This window comes from Hermetia illucens, chromosome 2 (assembly GCF_905115235.1).
Source record: "Hermetia illucens chromosome 2, iHerIll2.2.curated.20191125, whole genome shotgun sequence".
Lineage (NCBI taxonomy): Eukaryota > Metazoa > Arthropoda > Insecta > Diptera > Stratiomyidae > Hermetia > Hermetia illucens.
The window spans coordinates 134,881,280-134,903,668 of record NC_051850.1 but is presented as its reverse complement, the minus strand read 5'-3'; the positions used below and the strand labels follow the sequence as shown (position 1 = coordinate 134,903,668).

General features: G+C 43.6%; 2 protein-coding genes across 2 annotated transcripts; one reads left to right on the top strand and one right to left on the bottom strand.

The window, feature by feature from the left end:
* Positions 1 to 10,090: 10,090 nt before the first annotated feature.
* LOC119649033 (CD63 antigen-like) lies at positions 10,091 to 11,160 on the bottom strand. Its single transcript, XM_038050991.1, has 2 exons — positions 10,326 to 11,160; positions 10,091 to 10,256 (listed from the first exon to the last, which is right to left on the bottom strand). Exons 1-2 carry the CDS (start codon positions 10,915 to 10,917, stop codon positions 10,195 to 10,197), a joined length of 654 nt encoding a protein of 217 aa, XP_037906919.1. The 5' UTR covers positions 10,918 to 11,160; the 3' UTR covers positions 10,091 to 10,194.
* An 8,976-nt stretch (positions 11,161 to 20,136) lies between these two features.
* LOC119648956 (23 kDa integral membrane protein-like) lies at positions 20,137 to 21,289 on the top strand. Its single transcript, XM_038050874.1, has one exon. The coding sequence runs from the start codon at positions 20,466 to 20,468 to the stop codon at positions 21,222 to 21,224; it is 759 nt and encodes a 252-aa protein (XP_037906802.1). The 5' UTR covers positions 20,137 to 20,465; the 3' UTR covers positions 21,225 to 21,289.
* The last annotated feature ends 1,100 nt before the right edge of the window (positions 21,290 to 22,389 follow it).

Genomic DNA, 22,389 nt, shown 5'->3' with positions numbered 1-22,389 from the left:
CTGGAAATAGTGGTGGAAAACCTCAATACAGTCGTCATTGACGCATATGAGACCAATTGTCCGGCTAAGATAGTTAAGTCATCAAGGGATGTACTATGGTGGAACAGGAACCTAGCCAGAATGTGAACAGAGGTACGAAAAATCTTCAAACGGACAAAGCAAACCGAGGATTGGCCGAGGTACAAAAATGCACTGATTGCGTATAGCAACGCGATCAGGGAAGTAAAACGGAATAGCTTCAGGGGATGCTATGAAGGGATCGAACAGATTACAAAAGCCACTAGCTTTACAAAGCTGTAGCCAAAGGCAATATCTTCTGTCTGTTTGAAGAAGGAAGATGGGACATTTACCGAGAATGAGGAGGACAGAGAACATCTGCTTCCCAGAATTCATTTCCCGGAGTCCAACCCCACGGGGACAACATTCTGCCTGACACCCCAACAACGAATAAAAGGGGAAGAAAGGAGCAAAAAAGATATGCTCAGAAGCTAAGGCGAGTTGGGCAGTGGGAACTTTTCCCAGCATTAACCCAGAGAGACCAAGAAATCATCTTAGAGGCTCTTCTGAGGGTGGTAAAGGGGAGCATAACCTTGGAATATTTACCAAGGGCATGGAGGCTGGAAAAAGTGGTCATCATTCCGAAAGCAGGTAAAAAGGATTCTTTTCACCCTAAATATTTCAGACCAATTTGCCTAACATCATCCGTAGTCAAAACGGTATAGAAGGTCATAGACAACTATATTAGAACTAACGTTCTAAAGCATAATCCCCTACATCAGTGCCAACACGCTTACCGGGCAGGACGGTCAACTGTTCTGTATTAGCTGACAGATGTATTACAGGATGCCATAGAACAAAAATAGCACTGTCTGCGTTGCGTTTTTGGATAGAGAAGGAGCATTCGACAATATATCGCACACAGAGATACAAGATGCCCTGATCTGCAAGGGAGAGGGAAACACCCTGGTTTTCTGAATGGGCAAAATGCTAGGGAGTAGGCAAGTAGAAATACCGACAGTTAGAAACTCTATAGTCATGAATACTACTCAAGATTGTCCACAGGGCTGGGTACAATCGCCGCTTATGTGCAGTATGGTATTGGACTAACTCCTGGACATGCTAACAAATACTGCAATACAAGTCCAGGGATACGTGGACGACTTTGTTTAAATCTGTAGGGGCATATATCATATAAGTATATATATAAATATGAGATAGAATCCAAACTAAGAATTACTAGTGCCTGATGCGGGAAGGTGCGACTATGTATCAATCCTTCTGGGATTAACCCCTTCGGATCCACGCAAGGACGGCCATCTTCATGATGGCCGGGATTATCAATGAGCCGGGTATCTGCCTAAATCGAAGGAGGATTGATATTCGTTCTAGGCGGTACCCCGAATTATTAATACCAAGGGATAACATAACAACAAGGTTTCACTTTGATAAGAAGTTTGAAACACGTTGGAGTAACAACGGAAACTTGGAGAGCGTGGCTGTGACATGCGGCTTAAACCAGTAACTGATTACTTGGTACACTGACGGATCCCCCACAGCAGAGGGAATAGGCTCCGGTGTCATTGGTCCAAGGAAATTGTAGTTGGAGCCAATAGGTAAGCACACATTGGTATTCTGAGCGACTTAGTCCAACTTAGGTCCAACCAGGTGAACTGTAAGCTGGTATGGGAATGCCTTGAGAAACTAAATACGAGCGGCTCGTTCAACAAGGTCTGGGTACTCTGGGTTCTAGGCCATGTAGGGTTGGAAGACAATGAGGCAGCGGATGAACTAGCCAAAAAAGGAGCAAGGATGCCTTTACACGAGCCAGAACCCTTCTGTGTAATCAGAAACGGATTCATGGCTATTACATTAAAAAATGAAGAGGAACGGTTGAGGGGATACGGGGGATATTGGGGATACGAACCCAAGCGCACAAAGGATTACTTAAACCTCACCAAAAAGAACCTCCGAATCATAGTGGGAATTCTCACTGGTCACTGGCGGCTAAACAATCACCTAGGGAAGCTAGAAATATCTATGAACACTGCCTGCACGTTTTGTGCGGAGTGTGATGAAACCTCTCGGTCGAGGTCGAGGTTTTAGACCTTATTGTTAATTTGAGTCATCTAATAGAGTTCCAAACTAACTCTAAAGAACAAGAGATTTAGAAGTTAACCAAAAAATCCGCGAATCCCGTGACCGTAATGCTGCAGTCTTGCATGCCAACAGAAAGGTTTAACATTGCATGAACATAGTAGTAGTATTCCATGAACAAAAAAAATACTGTTAATGGCTAACTCAAAGCATTCTTAAACATTCTAAAGATAATACCGTAATCTATCCATATCGATTGGAATACCACAGTAAATTTTATAGTTGCCGCAGCATCCGTATGACTACGTTTGCCTTTCCTGGCGAGACATCCATCTTATATGCAACATATTTTCTTATGCTTCTACTTAGCTTCCTTCAACGCCTCCATGACTCTCCGTTTAATTCCGTATTAATTCAAAAATTATCGTTTTTATTGTCCTTTTTACAATCTTACTTATAAAACCGTCTCACCTTTTAACTTCCCTAAATACATTAAAATCCATTTAAATTTTCATACATTTCAAAAATGATTATTAACTTTTTTGTTGCTGCTTTCACATAGACCATAGATCATGTTCCATATTATGAAATGCATTTCTAATGCTTGTTTTGGATCAAGGCCATGCCATCAATGTAGATGCAAATATAACGGGACTATTGCTATTGGATAAGTATCAACTCGATGCAGGAGGGCTAAGTCGGTGCTTGGAACTTGAGTTTGGAGTGGCGGCGAATTCACAGTGCAAGAGATTATGAACATGATTTTCGGAAAATATTGGTTGGCGTGGTCAGTGGCGATGTTTTCTTTACTTCGTCAGAGGACTTTATCCTTCTAAAATGTTCGCAATGTAGGTTTCCTCAGCCGCAAGGTCGATTACTTGTTTGACAACCCTATACAAATTCATAACATCTATTATTGGTGCAAGGATCAGTGCGTACCTTGGGACTAACGACATTCTATTAGGGGAATGAAAGGGCACCCGACTGGGATCAAGGGGTTACAAAGAACAACTCGTTGTCGATTCGGTAATTCTAGAACAGGCAACTAAAAGGCACAGAAAAGTGTTTAGTTGCCATATCGGCTACGCTAGGGTTTTGAACAGCGTTTCGCATACTGGTTAATTGATGAATTATGTCTGCATAGTATTGATCTGAAACTTATCAGGCGACAGTCATTGAAAGATGACATATTACCTGGTCAGTGCAGACGTATTCTCCAAGGAGATTCACTGGCTTATCTTTGGTTTTGTACTGAGCCTTCATTCATGGTTACTGACTGATGCTAGAAGACATGGTTTTACAATCGAATATGTTTTAATGGTCACATCAAGCCGATACATCTAAGAAAGTAGTTAAGTACAGTTAACATGTTCAGCCGTGATATTGGGATGGAACTTGATGCAGACAAGTGACGAATCCAAGTCATCCGTAGACGACATCACGAGTCACATTCCGGATATAGCTTTGTTGGCATTTAGACCCAAGCTATGATCGAGAAACACTACCTAGGAACTCTGCTGGTGCTTTACTGTTCGAATTCCTGTGGCGTGAGAGCAACAACTGAGGATTTCGATGAGCAACTTCACGCAGTTCAGAAGATACTTCCTAAAGATGGTATTATGATCATACTGGGTGATCTGAACGCCAGGGATTGCTATGACGGGGCATTTGTGGTGGCATGGTCGTGGTAACCGTAACAATCAAGTTGAAAGGTTTGCACATCTCTGCACCATTTACCACTTTATCATTGGCTGAACACTGTTCGAGGACAGAATCTACTATAACGTCAGTTGGGTTTCAACTGACTAGCAAAGGTCACCCAATCAAATCAACCACATTACGATCAACAGTAGATTTAGAAATTGTCTTCTAGGGTGCTCGCTACCTCCACTCGCAGAAGCGTAGGGCATTGGTCCCCAAATTTAACACGAAAAATGTCCGTGATCTGATCCAGGAGCGGAAAACCTTTTCTCTGCGCGTAAGAATGGTCATTGCAACTTTACCACTATAACGTGCTCATATGAACTGGTCCTCATCATCATCTCTTCTATCAATATACTCAAGCGTAGAAAAACCATTGTGCTTCATAGTTTCGTGACACGGTTATTGTAGCCTTGCAGTTTTTTCAGAACTATACTCATTCAGAAATCCTGGGAGTGTGAAATATTATCCAGTAGGATAGTTAAGATTCCCAAGGATGGGACCCATCTTGAGTGCAGCAATTTGTGTGACTTCCTTTATGGTGCGTGGTAAGGGCAGTGAGCCTTCCGTTTTCGACATGTATTGGTACCACCTGGTATTTACCGCAATAGTAAACTAGGACAAAATGGAATTCAACAGAATTTCGGCAATATATGAGAGCTACATTTTGCCAGTTTATTAGCTCGCTAATTTTCGACTATGTCCTTGTCATTCAAATTAAGCAAACCCTGAATATTTCGCATTTACGCGTCTCTAGCTAAGACTATGTAGTAGTTATTTGTCTTTTTTACTTGGGGTCACACTGAGCACATTTATTCCAACCTACTCTTCTGAAACTAATGCTACTATACCGCCCGCGAATGCTGCAGCTTTAATTCCATTTTTCGAATTTTACCGCCAAGGAGACATAGGCGGAAGTCAAACGAGAGTTTCTCTCATGGGAGCTCCCATGTGTGTAACGAATATTAAAGAAGTCCCTAGTCCCAAGGTGTGTATTTACAAGGGATGTTCAAGATGTCCGTAGTCAATTTTGCGGGATCATAGCGGTAGAATTTTCTTAATATGCTTCTTTGAGCAGAATGAAACTTCTGTAGAAGTTTCTAGATCATCTACCTTAAAATTCAACTTTCCCGAAGTGTGTATATTGAATTGGAATTGGTGGAATGGAATGTAGCTAAACTTAGAGAATGCGGTAAATGAACTAATCCAGGAACGCATTAAAGAATACCTAAAAAACTTGATTGACCTTCTGACCCCTCTGTACCAATCAAACAAAAACCCTCCACGCCATTGTGCAACATTGTTTAGAGTTTAACTCTCCTTCCCCTTGCTCTTTACAGAGTTCGAGGAAACTTTCTGCAATGTCAAAAGGAAGTGCGTTTTGAGTTTTTAGTTGAAGATGCTGGAAGTCTTGAGCCTGCATCCACTTCATGACGGAGCGAACCACATGGGAAGCAACTTATTTCCTCTCTTGTGGTCCACCGAGTCCTCTTTTTTGGGTTAAATACCCAAGTTTATCAAAAATGTTGACTGACGGTTTCGTCCAGGGCAGCGGCAAATCATCAGACGCTACCTCATCTCTGCCCTGTGAGAAGCGTGACTGACATTAGCGACCGATGGTGCTCCATTTATATATAATCGCAAACACGACATGAGTGCGAATTATATTTAAGTGAAATCCGTCCTAAATTAAAAACTAAACTAGGCCGAAGTGAGTTTTTTTATAAGGATGCTAGGAGTCTTGGGAAGAAACCGTCAGTCAACTTTTTTCCATCTTGAGTGTTCTCCGTAGGGGGACAAACCGGTAAAACTATTATCAGAGGGAAAGATGTTTGACAGAACTTCAGAGTAAAAACCTCAAGTTGTAACATTTTGTGACCCATATTTTTTCCCTACGCTGCCGGTGTAATTCATCACTCCGATAAGAAAGGAGGACGCTAATAGCATATGTTTGCCCTAACACAGGATCATGGCGCCATGCTATTAACATAGTATGCTGGTCCCAGGCCCAGGTAAAGGAGGAGGGTTTGAGGCAACGTACTCTGTACTATCCTCAGTAAAACAAAAATAAAATGCTGAGATCAGGGAAAGAGATAAATAGAGTATAGTTGGAGCTATTCTACTATGCTAAATCCTACCTGATTTCTCTTGGTGACAGGTCCCGCAACAGGTCGACCAAGAAAATGCATACAATGTCGTTACAAACATGATGATCGGATTGAGCCACAAGCCTCGGAGATATACTAGGGTGTCCACCTGAGTCGACGCGGCAGGACATGTTTGCACCTTAAATGTTGGTACCCTAACTGGAAAGACCGAGAAACTCGCAAGAGCTCTTCGGAAAAGGCGCATTGATATCTGCGCTCTGCAAGAAACCCGATGGTCTGGTGCCTAAAGCTGCGATATTGAACGCGAACGCGGTTAAAATGGCTATAATAATAATAATAATCGTTGGCGCAACAATCCATATTGGATCAGGGCCTTGAAGTGTGTTAGAGCACTTCATTCAAGACCGTAACGGTACACCACAGTACACTGTGGGAGGCAATGTGGTCAGCATTGCGCTCGCCCGAGATTATTACCCTGATATGACTCAGGTACTCATTCACAGCTGAGTCGACTGGTGTCCGACATCCAATCACGATAACAAATTCCTCTGCCCCCAGCGAGATTTGAACCGCGACCTTCCGCTACGACAGCCCAGCGCTCTAACCACTTGAGCCATCCGGACATGGCTATAAACTTCTCTATTTTGGTAACCAACACACTCAATATGGTGTTGGCATTGCCATCTCGGAGGGTTTCCGTGATGCCATTAAAGAAGTCGAACGATTTGATGATCGGCTGATGAAGCTTACCATTATATCAGCTCATCGCACTATTCACTTCTTCACCGCGTACGCACCACAGACAGGTCGACCTGATGCCGAGAAAGATGCCTTCTGGCAACTTCTCGATGAAAAGACTTGTCACGTACCTGCGGACGACTAAATAATCATTGCCGGCGGCGTTCATGGTCATGTGGGTGAAAAGGCAGACGGTAACAGGTGCCATGGGGGAAAGGGGTTCGGAGCGCGTAATGAGGGTGGCGAGCGTATAATGGATTTTGCGGACACCCATTACCTTATGCTTATGAATACATGGTTCATCAAACGATTGTCTCATCTTCCTACTTTTTACAGTGGGAACAGTAAAACGCAAATCGACTATATTCTCCTAAGACGCCAGCATTTTACCACTGTCACTGATTGCAAAGCCGTTCCCTATGAGATCATCGCACCTAAACATTGGCCGTTGATTGCCGTCCTGCGAGTTAAGCCACCGATAAAAGAACGTGAGGAACGCACTGGCCCGCAACGCATTAAATGGTGGCGACTTGGTGAGAAGAAAGAAGAAACGATTTCACTCATACGATTGCCGACTATTACGAATGTGGAAGAATCATGAAACCAAATGAAAGACACAAATGATGTTGAAATGAAGGTCCGTGAAAAGAAACGCCTCTACCACAAATTTCTCGACGATAAAACGCCTGCTAATTGGTAAATTTATAAGAATGCCAACCGTGAAGCAAAGAAAGCGGTTGCTGTCACCCGAGCGAACCATTACAAAAATCTTTACAATAAACTGGACACTCGGGATGGTGAGAGAGATCTGTATCGACTTGCTAAAAGCCGTAATGAACGCACACAAGATATCGAACACTTCTGTTGCGTTAACGACAATAACGGTACTTTGCTTACCAACCGTCGAGCCGCAACGGATAGATGGCGAGAATACTTCGAACAGACTTCAACTGAAGAATTTGCTCATCCTCCACTTCCACTACCATTGCCGACATTTGAAGCAGTTTCACCTGTTAGCGCAACTTGGTGCTCAGAGATGGCGGTGAGGAAGACGGGGCGACAACCCTGTCGGCCAAACTAAAACCAAGTGGCCGAGGAGAACCTCCATAGTGGTGGCACCGGGAGACGCTGTACTCACTTTGGCTTGCCGGCCGTGATGCAGTAGGCGAATACTCCAAAGGCCGAATCAGGGCGATCAGACCCGAGTCTGCATGGGGACTCATCTGAAGTGGCAAATTGGTCACGAAACCTTACCAGGGGTATACTGGTACCATGGGAACCGGGATAGCCCCTGGACTCTCATACTTCGGGAGAATTCCCGTTGTATGGAAGTGCAGCTTGGTTATTTGCGGTAGGCCCCCTAGTGGGAGTTTCATGGGGGTTGTGGTTATGCTCAAGTGAAAAGAGAACTTCGAGCCTCAGCATGGTGTTGCGTTTCAACACGGGTGCCGTACTCCTTAGTTCGATAGAGATTTAGGTAGGTCTTGCATCCACCAGAATGAATGCTAAGCCATGCACTTGTTATAGACTGGTACCGTTGTTGCTTGTCTCAGCGGGACTTTAGTTGTGATCACAGAATCAATCCGTCCTAAGAAGACCGTGGGATTAAGTCTTCCAGACAGGTGCTCACGTAAAACCCTCAAGGATTTAGCTGACAGCGCAACTGAGGTGGCAATAAAAGGAATGAAATCGCGGAAAGCCACAAGACCTGATGACATCGCATCTGAGCCCTGGAAAGCGAAGAACTGGGTCCCAACTCTGTGGCTCAGTCAATTCTTTGACCGGGTTATTCAAGAAGGAAGAACACCATATGACTGGGAAGAAAGTACCACTGTTTCAATATGGGAAAAGAAAGGTAGTCCAGCAGAATGTTCAAATTACCGTCCGATCCGGCATTCGATCCGGTTACTTTCCAATACCATGAAGATTTTTGAACCCATTTTTGGCAATCGTATTCGCGAAGTCGTTGAAATAACCATGAATCAAGCCGGATTTGTCAAGAACTGCGGAACTACTGGCACAATACACACTGCGCGGTTACTCATGGCGAAACACCGTGAGAGCATCGCCCCTTTACATTGCCTTTCTGGATCTAAAGAAAGCGTTTGACCGTGTACCACATGAACTCAACTAGTATGCTTTACGACAACACTTAGTGCCAGAAGAACTCGTGCGCTGCGTTCAATTGCTCTACCACGATCCGAAAAGTAAAGTTCGAAGTATGGCGGGTGTATCAAAACCCCTCCGTGTCTCGTGTCAAGGAAGTGCCTTCTCACCACTCCTCTTTGTTCTTGTTATGGACACCGTCACACGGGATATCCAACGTCCAGCGCCCTACACACTGCTTTATGCAGATGATGTTTTCCTAGCATCTGATAGCAAAAATGATATCGAGCAACTTGTTGAAAAATGGAATGATCGCCTCATGCAACACGGTCTCAGATTGAATTTAAACAAAACTGAATTTTTGACGACCGATCCCCATGAAACAGGCACAATCACTGTCAGCGGCAGTGATCTGTCCAGAACTGAGCGATTTAAATACCTCGGGTCAACGCTATCAGCCAATGGAGAACTGCGTTATGAAATTGCTTCACGCATTAACGCAACCTGGATGAAGTGGCGTTCCACAACTGGTGTTCTTAGTGATCGACGTATCAACGAACATCTCAAATCTAAAATTTACCCCAATGTCGTCCGTCCAGTCGCTCTCTATGGTTCTGAGTGTTGGCCGACTATAAAAGACAACGAACAGCGTCTTGCGGTAATGGAGACAAAGATGCTACGTTGGACTAGTGGCATGACACGTTTAGATAACATCCGAAATGAGGATATCCGCGATTGTTATGGGGTTGCACGTGGAAAAGTTGCGAGAGAGGCGTCTCCGATGATATGGTCACGCAATTCGTGCTAACGAGAATTCGCTTGCCAAGATTGGTCTAAACATCGAAGTCGATGGTAAACGACCAAAAGGCATGCCTAAACAACGGTGGCTTGATACGCTGGATGGGGATTTGAAAGCCTCGGGATTGCACCCATATCAGGCATTTGATAGAGCCAAATAGCGAAACCGATCACGACGAGCCGACCTCGCTTATGAACGGGACAAAGGCTGAAGAAAAAGAAGAAGAACACAGGATGATGGCGCATGATCAATTGAGTCTTTGGACTTTGGAATAGTAGGTAAAGAGATTGGGACTAGAAACAAATACCAACAAAATCAAGGTTGTTAATTAGACGAATCACAGTATTCTTCCGATTGGCATTAAAGGGAAGAATGTTGACTGCGTCGAGTATGGGTGGTACTGCTTCTTCTAACGGTGGGACCACACTTAATGTCACCCAATGCATTAGTAGCACCAAATCTATATTCGGTGACTTTCCCAAAATCTGCAACTGGAACTGTCTGGAATTCTAGCACAGTCCGTACTAATTCAAAAAGAGTTTCAAATCATTAAAACTTTATTTGATATTTATTGTACACCCGCATATAATAAATCTGCAGTCAAGATTAGATTTAATTAATGTTCCTAGTTTTTTTCAAATTTCAAATTTAGAATTGCATACAAAGATAGGCAATTGAGGTTATCCATGCTAAGACTTCGAATCCAATAACTGCAACGGGTATGTATTTAATATAAACCGCGTACTTCGTTAAAAGTTGTTTGAAAGTTTGATGGCAACCTATTTTATAAGCGTTTGGCTTCTTGCATTTGATAGGATCCTTTGGACAACAGGACCACGGTAAAGTTCCATTTCCATACCCCCATGATGGGTTCTTCTCGTAATCGTCACGCCCTTCTATACCGCAACACTTAAAGGTTCCCTGAATAAAATCCATTAAGCTTTCATTTATTTTTTTGACTTTATTTTCCTGATCAGCCTTTTTAGTTTGCTGCCATATCTCCTCTAGTCTGTTACGTACATCTCCTTTGATCACTTTATTGTGTGTCTGAAAAATATGCACACACAGGACGATACTTAACACGAGTACAGCGGTCAAGAAGGCGGGGTAAACAATTGTCCAAAATATATTTCCAGCTGCAATTGTAATAAAGCCTATGACGGCCACCACGAACATACACAGGCCTAAAGCAATAAGTCCGTAGCATATGAAATTACTTCGAAATTCACTTTCAAATTCTTTGATTGACCGAAATAATCCCAGTTTTAAAGCGTATATAGCGCCGATCACTACACAAGCAATCGAGCATGCCAAGAAGCAGAAACTAAAGATGAGGAGTAAGATTCTTAAAACGCTCTTAATTAAAACCATCTTTCCATAGATCCTTTCAGCCAAAGTATTTAAGAATGTATTTTAGAAAATTGTCACCATTATTCTCCCCTTTTCAATTAAAACTATTACTTCACTAAAATTTGGAGCATGCAATAAAAAAATCTTAAAGAACTACGGAAATTTTGTTAAACTTAAAAATAGTTGCGAAAAAAAGAATTGTTCCGAAATCAGCTAAAAGTGTCAATCAAAAGGACATGCAGCCATCATTGGGATGTAGGCTACTGAGTTCTCCAAATTTGGATTTATACATCACGAATATTGAGTAATACAATGGTAACAGGGCTGTATATACAGCAAAGTTTCTCTAGTCGATTTCTCGTATGCTATATTGATGAAGCACTGAGCACAGCAGCCAATTTCATAAATTGAACTTGGGAAATCGTTGATAGACGGGGTAAGTCATAGAAGGTGTTGGGATGAGATGAATAAAGAGCCTTTAAAAGATATCTTGAAAGCAAATGATAACGAACTGCGGATTATTCAATTAGCAGTGTCACACGAAATGGTTGTTGGAAGTACCTGGTTTGCGCGGAAAGCGGTCCACAAACATACATGCGCCTCTCCAGACGGGACCACTTTCAACCAAATTGACCACGTGTTGATCGAACGCCGCCACCTCTCAGCCTTGATGAATGTAGGGGGGCCAATATAGACGCGGATCACTATCTCGCTGGCATGGTGTTCGAAGCTCGAATAACACACCTCCCAGAATCCCCTCTGACAATCAGGTGAGAGTTCACACTGAAGCTATCCACAATACAGCCCTCCGCGACACCTATAAGAGGGAAATGGATGCCGCAATAACCGCAGTCAACAGAGGACCTGGAGATGAAGCATCAACAAATGATCTTTACAACCACCTGAAGAACGTTATCATTGATACGGCCACAAACATACTTGGTCCCAGTCGCAAAAAGAGTCGGAACGGCTGGTTTGACGATAAATGTAAGCTAGCAACGGAACGGAAGAATGCCGCATATCGAGTAATGTTGCATTCTCTAAGAACGCGGGTACGCGCAGAGACTTATCATGAACTACGGCGAGCGGAGAAGCGACTTCACGGACGGAAAAAGGAAGCCTGGGAGAATCAACAAGTCTATGAACTAGAAAAGTACAGGGAGCAACCGGGAGATATTACACAGTGCAGAAATTATAGAGGTATCACGTTGCTGAGTACCATCGATAAGATATTCTCCTCTATCTTGCTAGGGCGGATAGCCCCATATGCCTAGAACATCATTGGCCCATACCAAAGAGGCTTCACTCCAGGTAAATCAGCAACAGATCAGATTTTCTCTCTGCGGCAAGCGATGGAAAAACTGTTGGAATATGGACAAGAATTGCACCATCTATTCATCATCATCATCAACGGTGCAAGAACCGGTATCCGGTCTAGGCCTGCCTTAATGATTTTAATTAATCCCTATGTGACTTGTTTCTAAGTCTTGACATTCGGAATCGGCCTGTCGGTTCAACAGTTCTGTTCCGAGTGTCCATGTATCAATAAAAGAACTGCACTTTTCCGCCAGAATATCAGTCGGCATCATTCCAGCAAATACAAATCAGTCCTGAAGGCCTAACACATGCTTAAGTACCACACGAACCTGCAATATGGATGCTAACCAAGATGATACGATGCTAGATGAAAGTCAGGGTAACTTTTTCTGCAAACTTTCTCTAATTCAAGAAATAATATGCTATACTATGGAGTTAGAGCGGGAGTGTATAGGATTCGCACCCACTAAAAATCAACCCCGTGGTACCCCCATTTAGGTATTACTTCGCGGGGTGGGTTAAACTTCAGTTCACGATTCTCGTCCTTTGAGTTTTCCTCCTTCTTCCGTCCTTCACCAGCTCACTTTATATTTTTCAATCGCGGAGGAAATCGTAAATCAGTTTTCCTTCACGCTTCTTCCCAGCACTTGGTTCAGGTTCTTTCTCTCCATTGCAAACCTAGTGCAGTGAAACATTACATGCTCTGCATCCTCTGGTGTACTATTGCATCGATAACAATTCTGCGAATCATCCAATGTCGGTAGCAACCATCGTGTCTCGTGAGGAACTGGGTAACGTGGTTATTAGTTTCTTCGAGTTCATGCAACTTTGACCTTGCATCATCTCTGCATTCTGTGTCCCCCTTCATACATCTTGCCTGGAATAGTGCACTCATTTCATTCGCCAGAATGTTGACTGCGATAATGTCCGCCACCAGCAATACTGCCTCATCTAATGTGATTCTAAAGCACTGCAAGCTTGTAAACCGATTTCACCTGCTTCCAGTTTTAAAAGTTTTTTGAACGCCTCCGTTCATACAGATAACGATGTACTCTTCGGGACCCTCATTCGTCCCGTGCCAGAGTATTCTCTTTGAGAGGTCATTCTTGACTAGACCTGCCAAATATCCAGGCAAACCTATTCCGATTTCAATTCGGACCCAGTTGGCGAAATTAATGCGTTTTTAACTTTCATGTCCACCACGGCAGAGCAACCGTTAAATGCAGTACGCCGTTTGCCAAGCATCAACCTTAGAGTGGGCACGTCGAATCCCGTCCTAGCCTGCGACAGCCTTTTCATTACCACCTTGTTAGCCTTACCCCAAGGGTTTATATCGGCTTCTCCGTACAACTATTTGAAGAGAACTCTCTTCTAGCCTCTAATCAAAGTGGTACTCAACGTCCTTATTTATGTAATCTTCCTATTTTCCGACAGGATAAACATTGCAGCATGCTTTTTTGGGTACGACAGGAAAAGTCGATTAGTGCGCTTGCCATAGCTTCTGAAATTCCATTTTCCTCTATGCGGCAGTGGCTGTAGTACTCAGTAGCGTATTGAATGTAAAAACAAAGTTCAAAAGACTGTTCAACGCCTTCAGAACAGCTTGAGTATCGATTATTGCAATGTGTCTCTGTCCTTCAATTCGTCATCAGTCACTTAGGTTACTCCTCTTAACATCGCCCACATTCCAGCTTGAAAAACCCTTGTATAATTCTTGTTTTTTTCGAAAGGGAGGCATGCTTCTATTCCAGAGGCCTCATCTATTTTTGAGTCATCGGTTTAGACTACCTTAGTATATCCTTCAACGTATTCTTCTGGTTTATCCTTTTTCTCTGCACTGGAAAATTACATTTTATCTTCTACTTAGCAGATGTATGGTGATCCAAGAATAATGTGTCTCTGTCCTTCAATTCGTCATCAGGCACTTAGGTTACTCCTCTTAAGATTGCCCACATTCCAGCTTGAAAAACCTTTGTATAATTCTTGCTTTTTTTTCGAAAGGGAGGTATGCTTCTATTCCAGAGGCCTCATCTATTTTTGAGTCATCGGTTTAGACGACCTTAGTATATCCTTCAACGTATTCTTCTGGTTTATCCTTTTTCTCTGCACTGGAAAATTACATTTTATCTTCTACTTAGCAGATGTATGGTGATCCAAGAATAATGTGTCTCTTTGACCCATATGGTCATTGTCAAGCCATAAGCAGATGTGCAATGCCATCTGCCGAACACCAATGCACTACATCACATACCAGGCACTAACACCATGCTAAATATTTTTTCCCGCACTCGAAGATACGCAATGATTTTTCTGGTTCGCAGATACTGCAAATTCTCTCTTCCCTGGACTGGATGCCCTATACTCCAATAAGGAATAAACAGGAAACACTAAAGGAGTCCTTATTCGCCTAGGGAAGTATATTTCACTCCTAAGAAATTCATTCAACTTTGTATAATCCGTTTTCCTAGGATTCTGTCTTTCCATTGCATTAAGTTCGCTTGTAGTAGTCAGACTACATTCTAAGTATCGTGAAGGTTTGTCAAGCACCTACCAGTCTCTAATCAACTAGAATATTTGTGAACTGCTGATTCTTAGATCAATTACTTTGCTTCTTCTTGGCTCAAAAAACATAAGGGTACATCAGCGATTCGCAGTAATGAGACGGAAGTGTTGATATTAAATAGCCTCCCTCCTTAAGGATTGCATTCGCTACTTCTCCAACAAATATGTAGAGTATTCATACGACAACCTATTAAGTGTTGCAGATCACTCGATTCTACATACTCTACCAGATAACTTAGTTCTTCTGCCGGCGGAAGACACAAAGGATCATAGCATTCATCATCCTAGAAAATCGTGGATGATTTCAAGCTGCATAGCGACTAAGCGCACTCTGTACAAACTTTTCTAAAAGATATCGCGTGAGCCCCGTCAAGTGGAAATAGAAAGGTTCCCCGGGCCCAGAGGGGCTCGCGAATAATTCTTTGACAAAATTAAGTTAATTAAACAATCCCAGAGGAGGTTGCAGGATCTTTACCCCGGCAAGAGTTTTCTGCCAACGATTCTGTATAACAAAGGTGACTCCGGTAAATACTGAAACCAACCGCTTCGATTATACAGTATGCAACAAGAGAATGAATGGAAATCGAGAAAATAAGATCTATGCATATGTTTCTGGCAAACAAGATATGGATAGGCAAGGAAGGACGACGGACCCACAAGCTTATTTCCAGTGTAAACGAGTAGACTAAGCAGAGACACAGCCAGACGAACCACGACCTAACGTAAGTCCTAAGTGGACGTGCTGGGTATGAAAAGCACATCTACGGATTTATCTTGAATGTAGAGAAAAATGCGAAACATGTCTTCTTCGTAGAAACAGAATAAGGATTCCAATGCCAATGCCAGTGCCCAACATATTGTGTCATATGCTCAGATCACAAAAATCGTCGATCGCAATGCAGGGGTGAAACAAATAACTCATCTGTTGAAGCATGATCCAGCCCCATGAGACAATGGCAGAACGGTAGTCCTACGGGGAGAGTGTGGAAAACTTTCGGGAGATTAAAGCGGGTAAGTCTTGCATGCGCGGGCAATTACATGAGAGATTTACCCCATATGAAAGTAGTAAGGAGGACACAGACGCAGACAATAAACCGATTCTAATAAGCTTGGAAACCAATGCAGTAGTTTGAAGGACTCAAACAATATAGAGCAAATTGCTGCATCTTCGGTGCGCTCTCCAACAATGGAGCTGCGCGCGGAGGATAGTGCATACAGGGGCGGAACCTCCGCATGGGAGCTCGCACTGATGAAGCGGCTACAGAGTGAATCCTACCTGCTAGTAACTTCTCCCACACCTTCCAAAGAACTAGCGGAAAAAAGGGAAGCCAGAGACGTGAACGGAATTGACAGGATGCCAGTTCGAGTGATCGAATCTATGCAAACCGGACACCGTAAACCAATCAAGGTGCTAAGTGGAAAACAGACGAATGCTCTGCGGGATGAGATGAGATTGAGATTTGATTTGATGGGGACATGGGAACTGCACTCTGCAACTCAACCTGCAGCATGCTAAAGCTCCCTCCTATCTGTTGGCAGCAAAAATGACAAAGCTACAAGATTTCTCCTACATCTTTCTGGTGCAAGAGTCGTGGGTTCGATTTAACAGAATTTGTGGCATTGGATCAGTACAGGGAGCTAGGATCTTCTATGATAAAAAATCCATAAGACCGAGAGTTTGCGTCCTGATGTCAAGACGGTTAGAGGCAACCATGCTGAGACAGTACTGTTCCCAGGACTTAGCAACGGCCATCATACAATACCAGATAAATTCCGAGAGGAAAACCATCATAGTTCATCATCATCATCATCAACGGCGCAACAACCGGTATCCGGTCTAGGCCTGCCTTAATAAGGAACTCCAGACATCCCGGTTTTGCGCCTAGGTCCACCAATTCGATATCCCTAAAAGCTGTCTGGCGTCCTGGCCCACGCCATCGCTCCATCTTAGGCAGGGTCTACCATAGGTATTGCCCTTATAGACTTTCCGGGTGGGATCATCCTCATCCATACGGATTAAGTGACCCGCCCACCTTAACCTATTGAGCCGGATTTTATCCACAACCGGACGGTCATGGTATCGCTCATAGATTTCGTCATTGTATAGGCTACGGAATCGTCCATCCTCATGTAGGGGGCCAAAAATTCTTCGGAGGATTCTTCTCTCGAACGCGGCCAAGAGTTCGCAATTTTTCTTGCTAAGAACCCAAGTTTCCGAGGAATACATGAGGACTGGCAAGATCATAGTCTTGTACAGTAAGAGCTTTGACCCTATGGTGAGACGTTTCGAGCGGAACAGTCTTTGTAAGCTGAAATAGGCTCTGTTGGCTGACAACAACCGTGCGCGGATTTCATCATCGTAGTTGTTATCGGTTGTGATTTTCGACCCTAGATAGGAGAAATTGTCAACGGTCTCAAAGTTGTATTCTCCTATCCTTATTCTTGTTCGTGTTTGTGTTTGACCAGTGCGGTTTGATGTTGTTGGTTGATTCGTCTTCGGTGCTGACGTTGCCACCATATATTTTGTCTTGCCTTCATTGATGTGCAGCCCAAGATCTCGCGCCGCCTGCTCGATCTGGATGAAGGCAGTTTGCACGTCTCGGGTGGCTCTTCCCATGATGTCGATATCGTCAGCATAGACCAGTAGTTGGGTGGACTTGAAGAGGATCGTACCTCTTGCATTCACCTCAGCATCACGGATCACTTTCTCGAGGGCCAGGTTAAAGAGGACGCATGATAGGGCATCCCCTTGTCGTAGACCGTTGTTGATGTCGAATGGTCTTGAGAGTGATCCTGCTGCTTTTATCTGGCTTCGCACATTGGTCAGGGTCAGCCTAGTCAGTCTTATCAATTTCGTCGGGATACCGAATTCTCTCATGGCCGTGTACAGTTTTACCCTGGCTATGCTATCATAGGCGGCTTTAAAGTCGATGAACAGATGGTGCAACTGTTGTCCATATTCCAACAGTTTTTCCATCGCCTGCCGCACAGAGAAAATCTGATCTGTTGCTGATTTGCCTGGAGTGAAGCCTCTTTGGTATGGGCCAATGATGTTCTGGGCGTATGGGGCTATCCGGCCTAGCAAGATAGTGGAGAATATCTTATAGATGGTACTCAGCAACGTGATACCTCTATAATTGCTGCACTGTGTGATATCTCCCTTTTTATGTATGAGACAGATTATGCCTCGTTGCCAATCGTCAGGCATTGATTCGCTGTCCCATACCTTGAGCACAAGTTGATGAACCACTTGGTGTAACTGGTCGCCTCCATATTTAACCAATTCGGCTGTAATTCCATCGGCTCCTGGCGACTTATGATTTTTTAAGTCCATCATAGTTGCCTCCGCTTATTTACCCCATGATTCTTTGTATCCTCCACCGACGAAAGGCGTATGCAGAATCAAGTGGTCTCGAGCTCTTAATAGGTTGCGATGCAAATGCTCAACATATTTGCTGGGGCAGTAACAAATCCAATGCAGGAGGAGAGAACCTATTTTATTTCATCACTTATGACTGCAAAAGTAGGGTGCGCCCCTACGTTCATGGGACCGAGAAGAAGCAAAGAAATTGACCTAACAATCTGTACCTCAAAAATGTTAGAGTTGATTACACACTGGCGAGTGCTAGACGAGGTCTCACTGTCAGATCACCGATACCTAGAATTCAATCTGACTATTGCGGGCGAACAGTCTGCAGTACAAAGACGGAACGCTAGGAAAACGGATTGGATAAAGTTCAATGAACTTCTTGGCAATAAAGTACAGTTCCCTAGATGACTAAGGACTCCTTTGGTGCTGGAAGATGAATTGGAAACTTTGAACTGCACACTTTTAGAGTGCTATGAAGAGGCTTGTCCTATTTCCCGAAAGGTGTTCGGAACGAGACTTCTTTAGAGCGTACTGTGAGGAACTGGAAGGCCAAAGAGAGACTTCAAGGCTGTGCAGAGTCCTCAAAAGGGATGAGTGGACCAAATTAGACTCTCTTAGAAAGCTCGACGGTACTTTCACGAGCTCGAGACTGGATTCAGTGCAGATCCTCCTGGAAGTACACCACCCGGGAGAACGGGTGAGAGAAGTGGCAGGGGGTGAGTTGACGGTGTTTGCAACAACTTCAACACGCAAGTGCTGCAAGGGGAACGGGAACATTGCGAAAGCGGTTGTTACCCATGAAAAGGTGAAAGTTGCCATACTGTACTTTGAACACTTCAAAGCACCTGGCATGGATGGCATCTATCCGGCAATGCTAAAGGGCGGTATGAAGCACTTAGAGCGACCTCTAAGAAATATTTTTCGAGAATGTCTTGCTGCGGGCTACGTGTCTTCCTCTTGGCAATAGGTTAAGGTAGTCTTCATACTGAAACCTGGAAAAGATGACTATTCTAATCCAAAGAACTTCAGACAGAGCAGCTTGACTTCATTCTTACTGAAAGGTTTGGAGAGACTGGTGGAGCGTCACATTCGAGGAAACCCACTTAAGTCACACCCACTTAGTGAAAACCAACATGGTTACCAGCGTGGAAAGTCCTGTGAGTCTGCTCTTCATTCTTTGGTCACAAAGGTAGAGGATGCAACTTTGAATGGTGAGTACACGATGGGGGTGTTCGTGGACATTGAAGGGGCTTTTGACTGTGCGCCTTTTCAAAATCTTTGTGATGCCACCAGAGACCATGGTGTTGTTGTTGCTTTAATTAAGTGGATCCATGCTATGCTAACGCAGAGATTGCTGTGCGCTGAGGTGGGTGTCGATCGCTATCAGACTGCAGAAGCAACGAAGGGTTGCCCCAAAGGAGATGTGCTTTCGTCATTTCTGTGGAGTATGCTGACTGGCTCACTACAAGGCGCACTGCAAAATTTGCCAATACACGCTCAAGCTTATGCTGATGGCTGTGTTTGCTGTTGATGGGGATCTTGGAACGGTGTGTGGGATTATACAACGTGCCGTTGATTTGATAGACAGCTGATGCCCAAGACATGGGTCTGTCAGTTAATCCAAATAAAACCACAATGGTATTATTCATAAAAGGAGAAAACTGAATGGACTTTGCCTCTCTGAAATGAGGGGTACTACTCTACAACTCTCTGAACAAGTGAAATATCTGGGAGTCATTCTAGACAAAAAAAGTTCTTTTGAACAATCATGAAGCAGGGTAGCATCGTATTCACTAACGGAAATCCTGCGATACGTTAACGAATCCGGAATATTCCGTTAGACAGGAGTGCCGAGTACAATGGGCTCAGAAGTTGTAGCCCTCCTCCACATGCACAGTTTGCAGGATCTTCTACGCTGCATTCGAAAACAACAAGCGAAATATCCTCTCCACAAATGGGCGCGATACAAAATATGATTAAGGGGATGTTTAATTACTTAGTAGCCTCCGAAAATTCCATGTCATGAAAACCGGCATTTTATTATTTTCCTTTTTTTTTATTCACAGATGGTGATAATTTTAACTAAATTTTTGTCATTTTATTAAAAAAATATATTTTGCTATTTAGATATAAAGTGCTAAATTAGAGTAGTAAATATTGTGGTTGGAGAAAAACAAGCCAGTGAAGTTGGTATAGATCGGGTGTGTGAGACTGCAAGGCCCCGCTGACAATGAAGTGGCATCTTTTGTAAAAATCCATTCGTATTTCAACCAAAATCAAGATCCAACCGTGAAATCTCGATATATAGTATCCGCAAGGGATGACGGGCATATGTTTACCAAAGGCGGTACTGACAATATTCCTATTCATATTTAATGTCGCCTTCCTGATTTGTGGAATCGCTGCAATCGCGGTTGGTGTAATCGCAACGGTGGAAACCGACACATTTCGATCCATCAGGGAAATTTCAAGCGACTTTGAAAGTGAATTCATTTGCTATGGACTCATCGCATCTGGTGTCTTCTTGCTTGTGGTGGCCATTTTTGGATTCGTGGCAATTTCAAGAGAGGATAAAGCTTGGGCCCTTGTTTACGCGATTTGCATGATTATCCTTTTGGCTATGAACATTGCGTTAAGCGTGTATGTTTTGAGGTGGCGTAACACTCTGCAGAGAGGCGAAGTTCGCGAAAAACTTATACAGCTGTGGGATCATAAGAACGGCTCCTTTCTGGAAATCAGCGACAACAAACTAAAAGCAGCGAAAGTCTACCTAATTCAGAGAAAATTCAAATGCTGTGGAATCGATGGTCCGGAGGATTATGAACAGAAAGATTCTACCAAGCAATCGGGAAAACCACTTCCTGTTTCCTGTTGCCCGAAAATTTCGAAAAAATGTTCTTCTGATTTGACTTACCATGTTGGTTGCAATCAAGCTATTGAGGACATGCTGAGAAAATACTCTCACTATATTCAATATGTTCCGATCTTGCTTGCCATTCTTGTAGCTCTTGCAACGATATTCGCAATTTGCTACGCTAGTCGACTATTGGGATTAGGTGGCAAGAAACGGAGCGGATGATATTGTGGTTATTGTTCTCTAAATACTTGTCATAAGGCTTACAAATTTTATCCGATTTTATCGTACTTTAAACTGGGTTTTATTTTGTGAATAGGCAGAGCTTACAGATGTTTGTAGAAAAAGATCAACAGTAGTACATTCCCCACGTTTTTATATTCATTGCATATACGCATTCGTATTTCAGACTCCTGAAGACAATTGCAAAAAGTGCGTTCTGTGAAGTGGTTAAAGGGGTACTGGGAGAGAGAGTGTCTAGAACCTATGTGCTCTCTAGGAATCCAAGATCCTTAGAAAAGGTCGAAGTGGAGCAGGCCGTAAAGTAAGAATGTCCAGAGGTAACTAATACACGCGAGAAAACTCCCTAACAGCAGGGAAATAAAAATTGAATGGATAGTATGCAGGGTCCGGATACGGATAACACGCACCAAGTGTTAAAGGTAGCTGGATTAGAGACACACGTCTGCAATTTACCGGAGGACAGCAAGCCGCAGATGCGGTCGGGTACGCCATCAAGCGAAGATCTTCAACGGAAACGTGAATTCTGTTCTCTGAAAGAATCCTGGTCCGTTTGGTGAAAATGTTGCACACACGGGGCGATGTCCACTCTTCAGGGCGAACTTAGAAAAGGCTTGGACGCGGCTGGCATGATTCGCATCCTACAAATTAACATGCACCGGAGTGGAACCGCTAACGAGTTGCTAACGCAGTTCGCTGCGGAGGTAAAAGCTGATCAGTAAGCAATACCAAAACAAATACCTGACTTCAAGACATCTTGCCTTATCGAGTACCGCTGCCTTCTGGGTTCGAGACGGCATTCGGGTTCGAGTTCTAACTGAATTCGGTGTTTATGGATAAAGATTTTTAGCGTTTACCTAACGCCGAATGAGACGATGTCAGACTTTCGACGCAGGCCTGATGCTGTCGAGGACGCCAGCTTGGACACAGAAAAGCGCATCCTGGTAGGAGGTGACTTTAATGCTAGGGCCCTTGAATGGGGCACACCTAACCCAGACTCGAGAGAGGGATCCGGAATGTGAAAGCGAGAAGTTGGTTCGTAGTTTTAAACACCAGATCCGCACTAAATTTCCGTTGTGTATTAGAATCTCTGGCACAGTTGGTGGATGACTGGCAAGTTCTAAAAAAACTTCTTGTCAACCGACCACCA

Coding starts and splice junctions, on each gene's coding strand:
- LOC119649033 (XM_038050991.1), bottom strand. CDS start 10,917: ATGGTTTTAATTAAGAGCGTTTTAAGAATCTTACTCCTCATCTTTAGT. Junction 10,257..10,325: donor GCCAAACGCTTATAAAATAG/GTTGCCATCAAA, acceptor TACCCGTTGCAG/TTATTGGATTCGAAGTCTTA.
- LOC119648956 (XM_038050874.1), top strand. CDS start 20,466: ATGACGGGCATATGTTTACCAAAGGCGGTACTGACAATATTCCTATTC.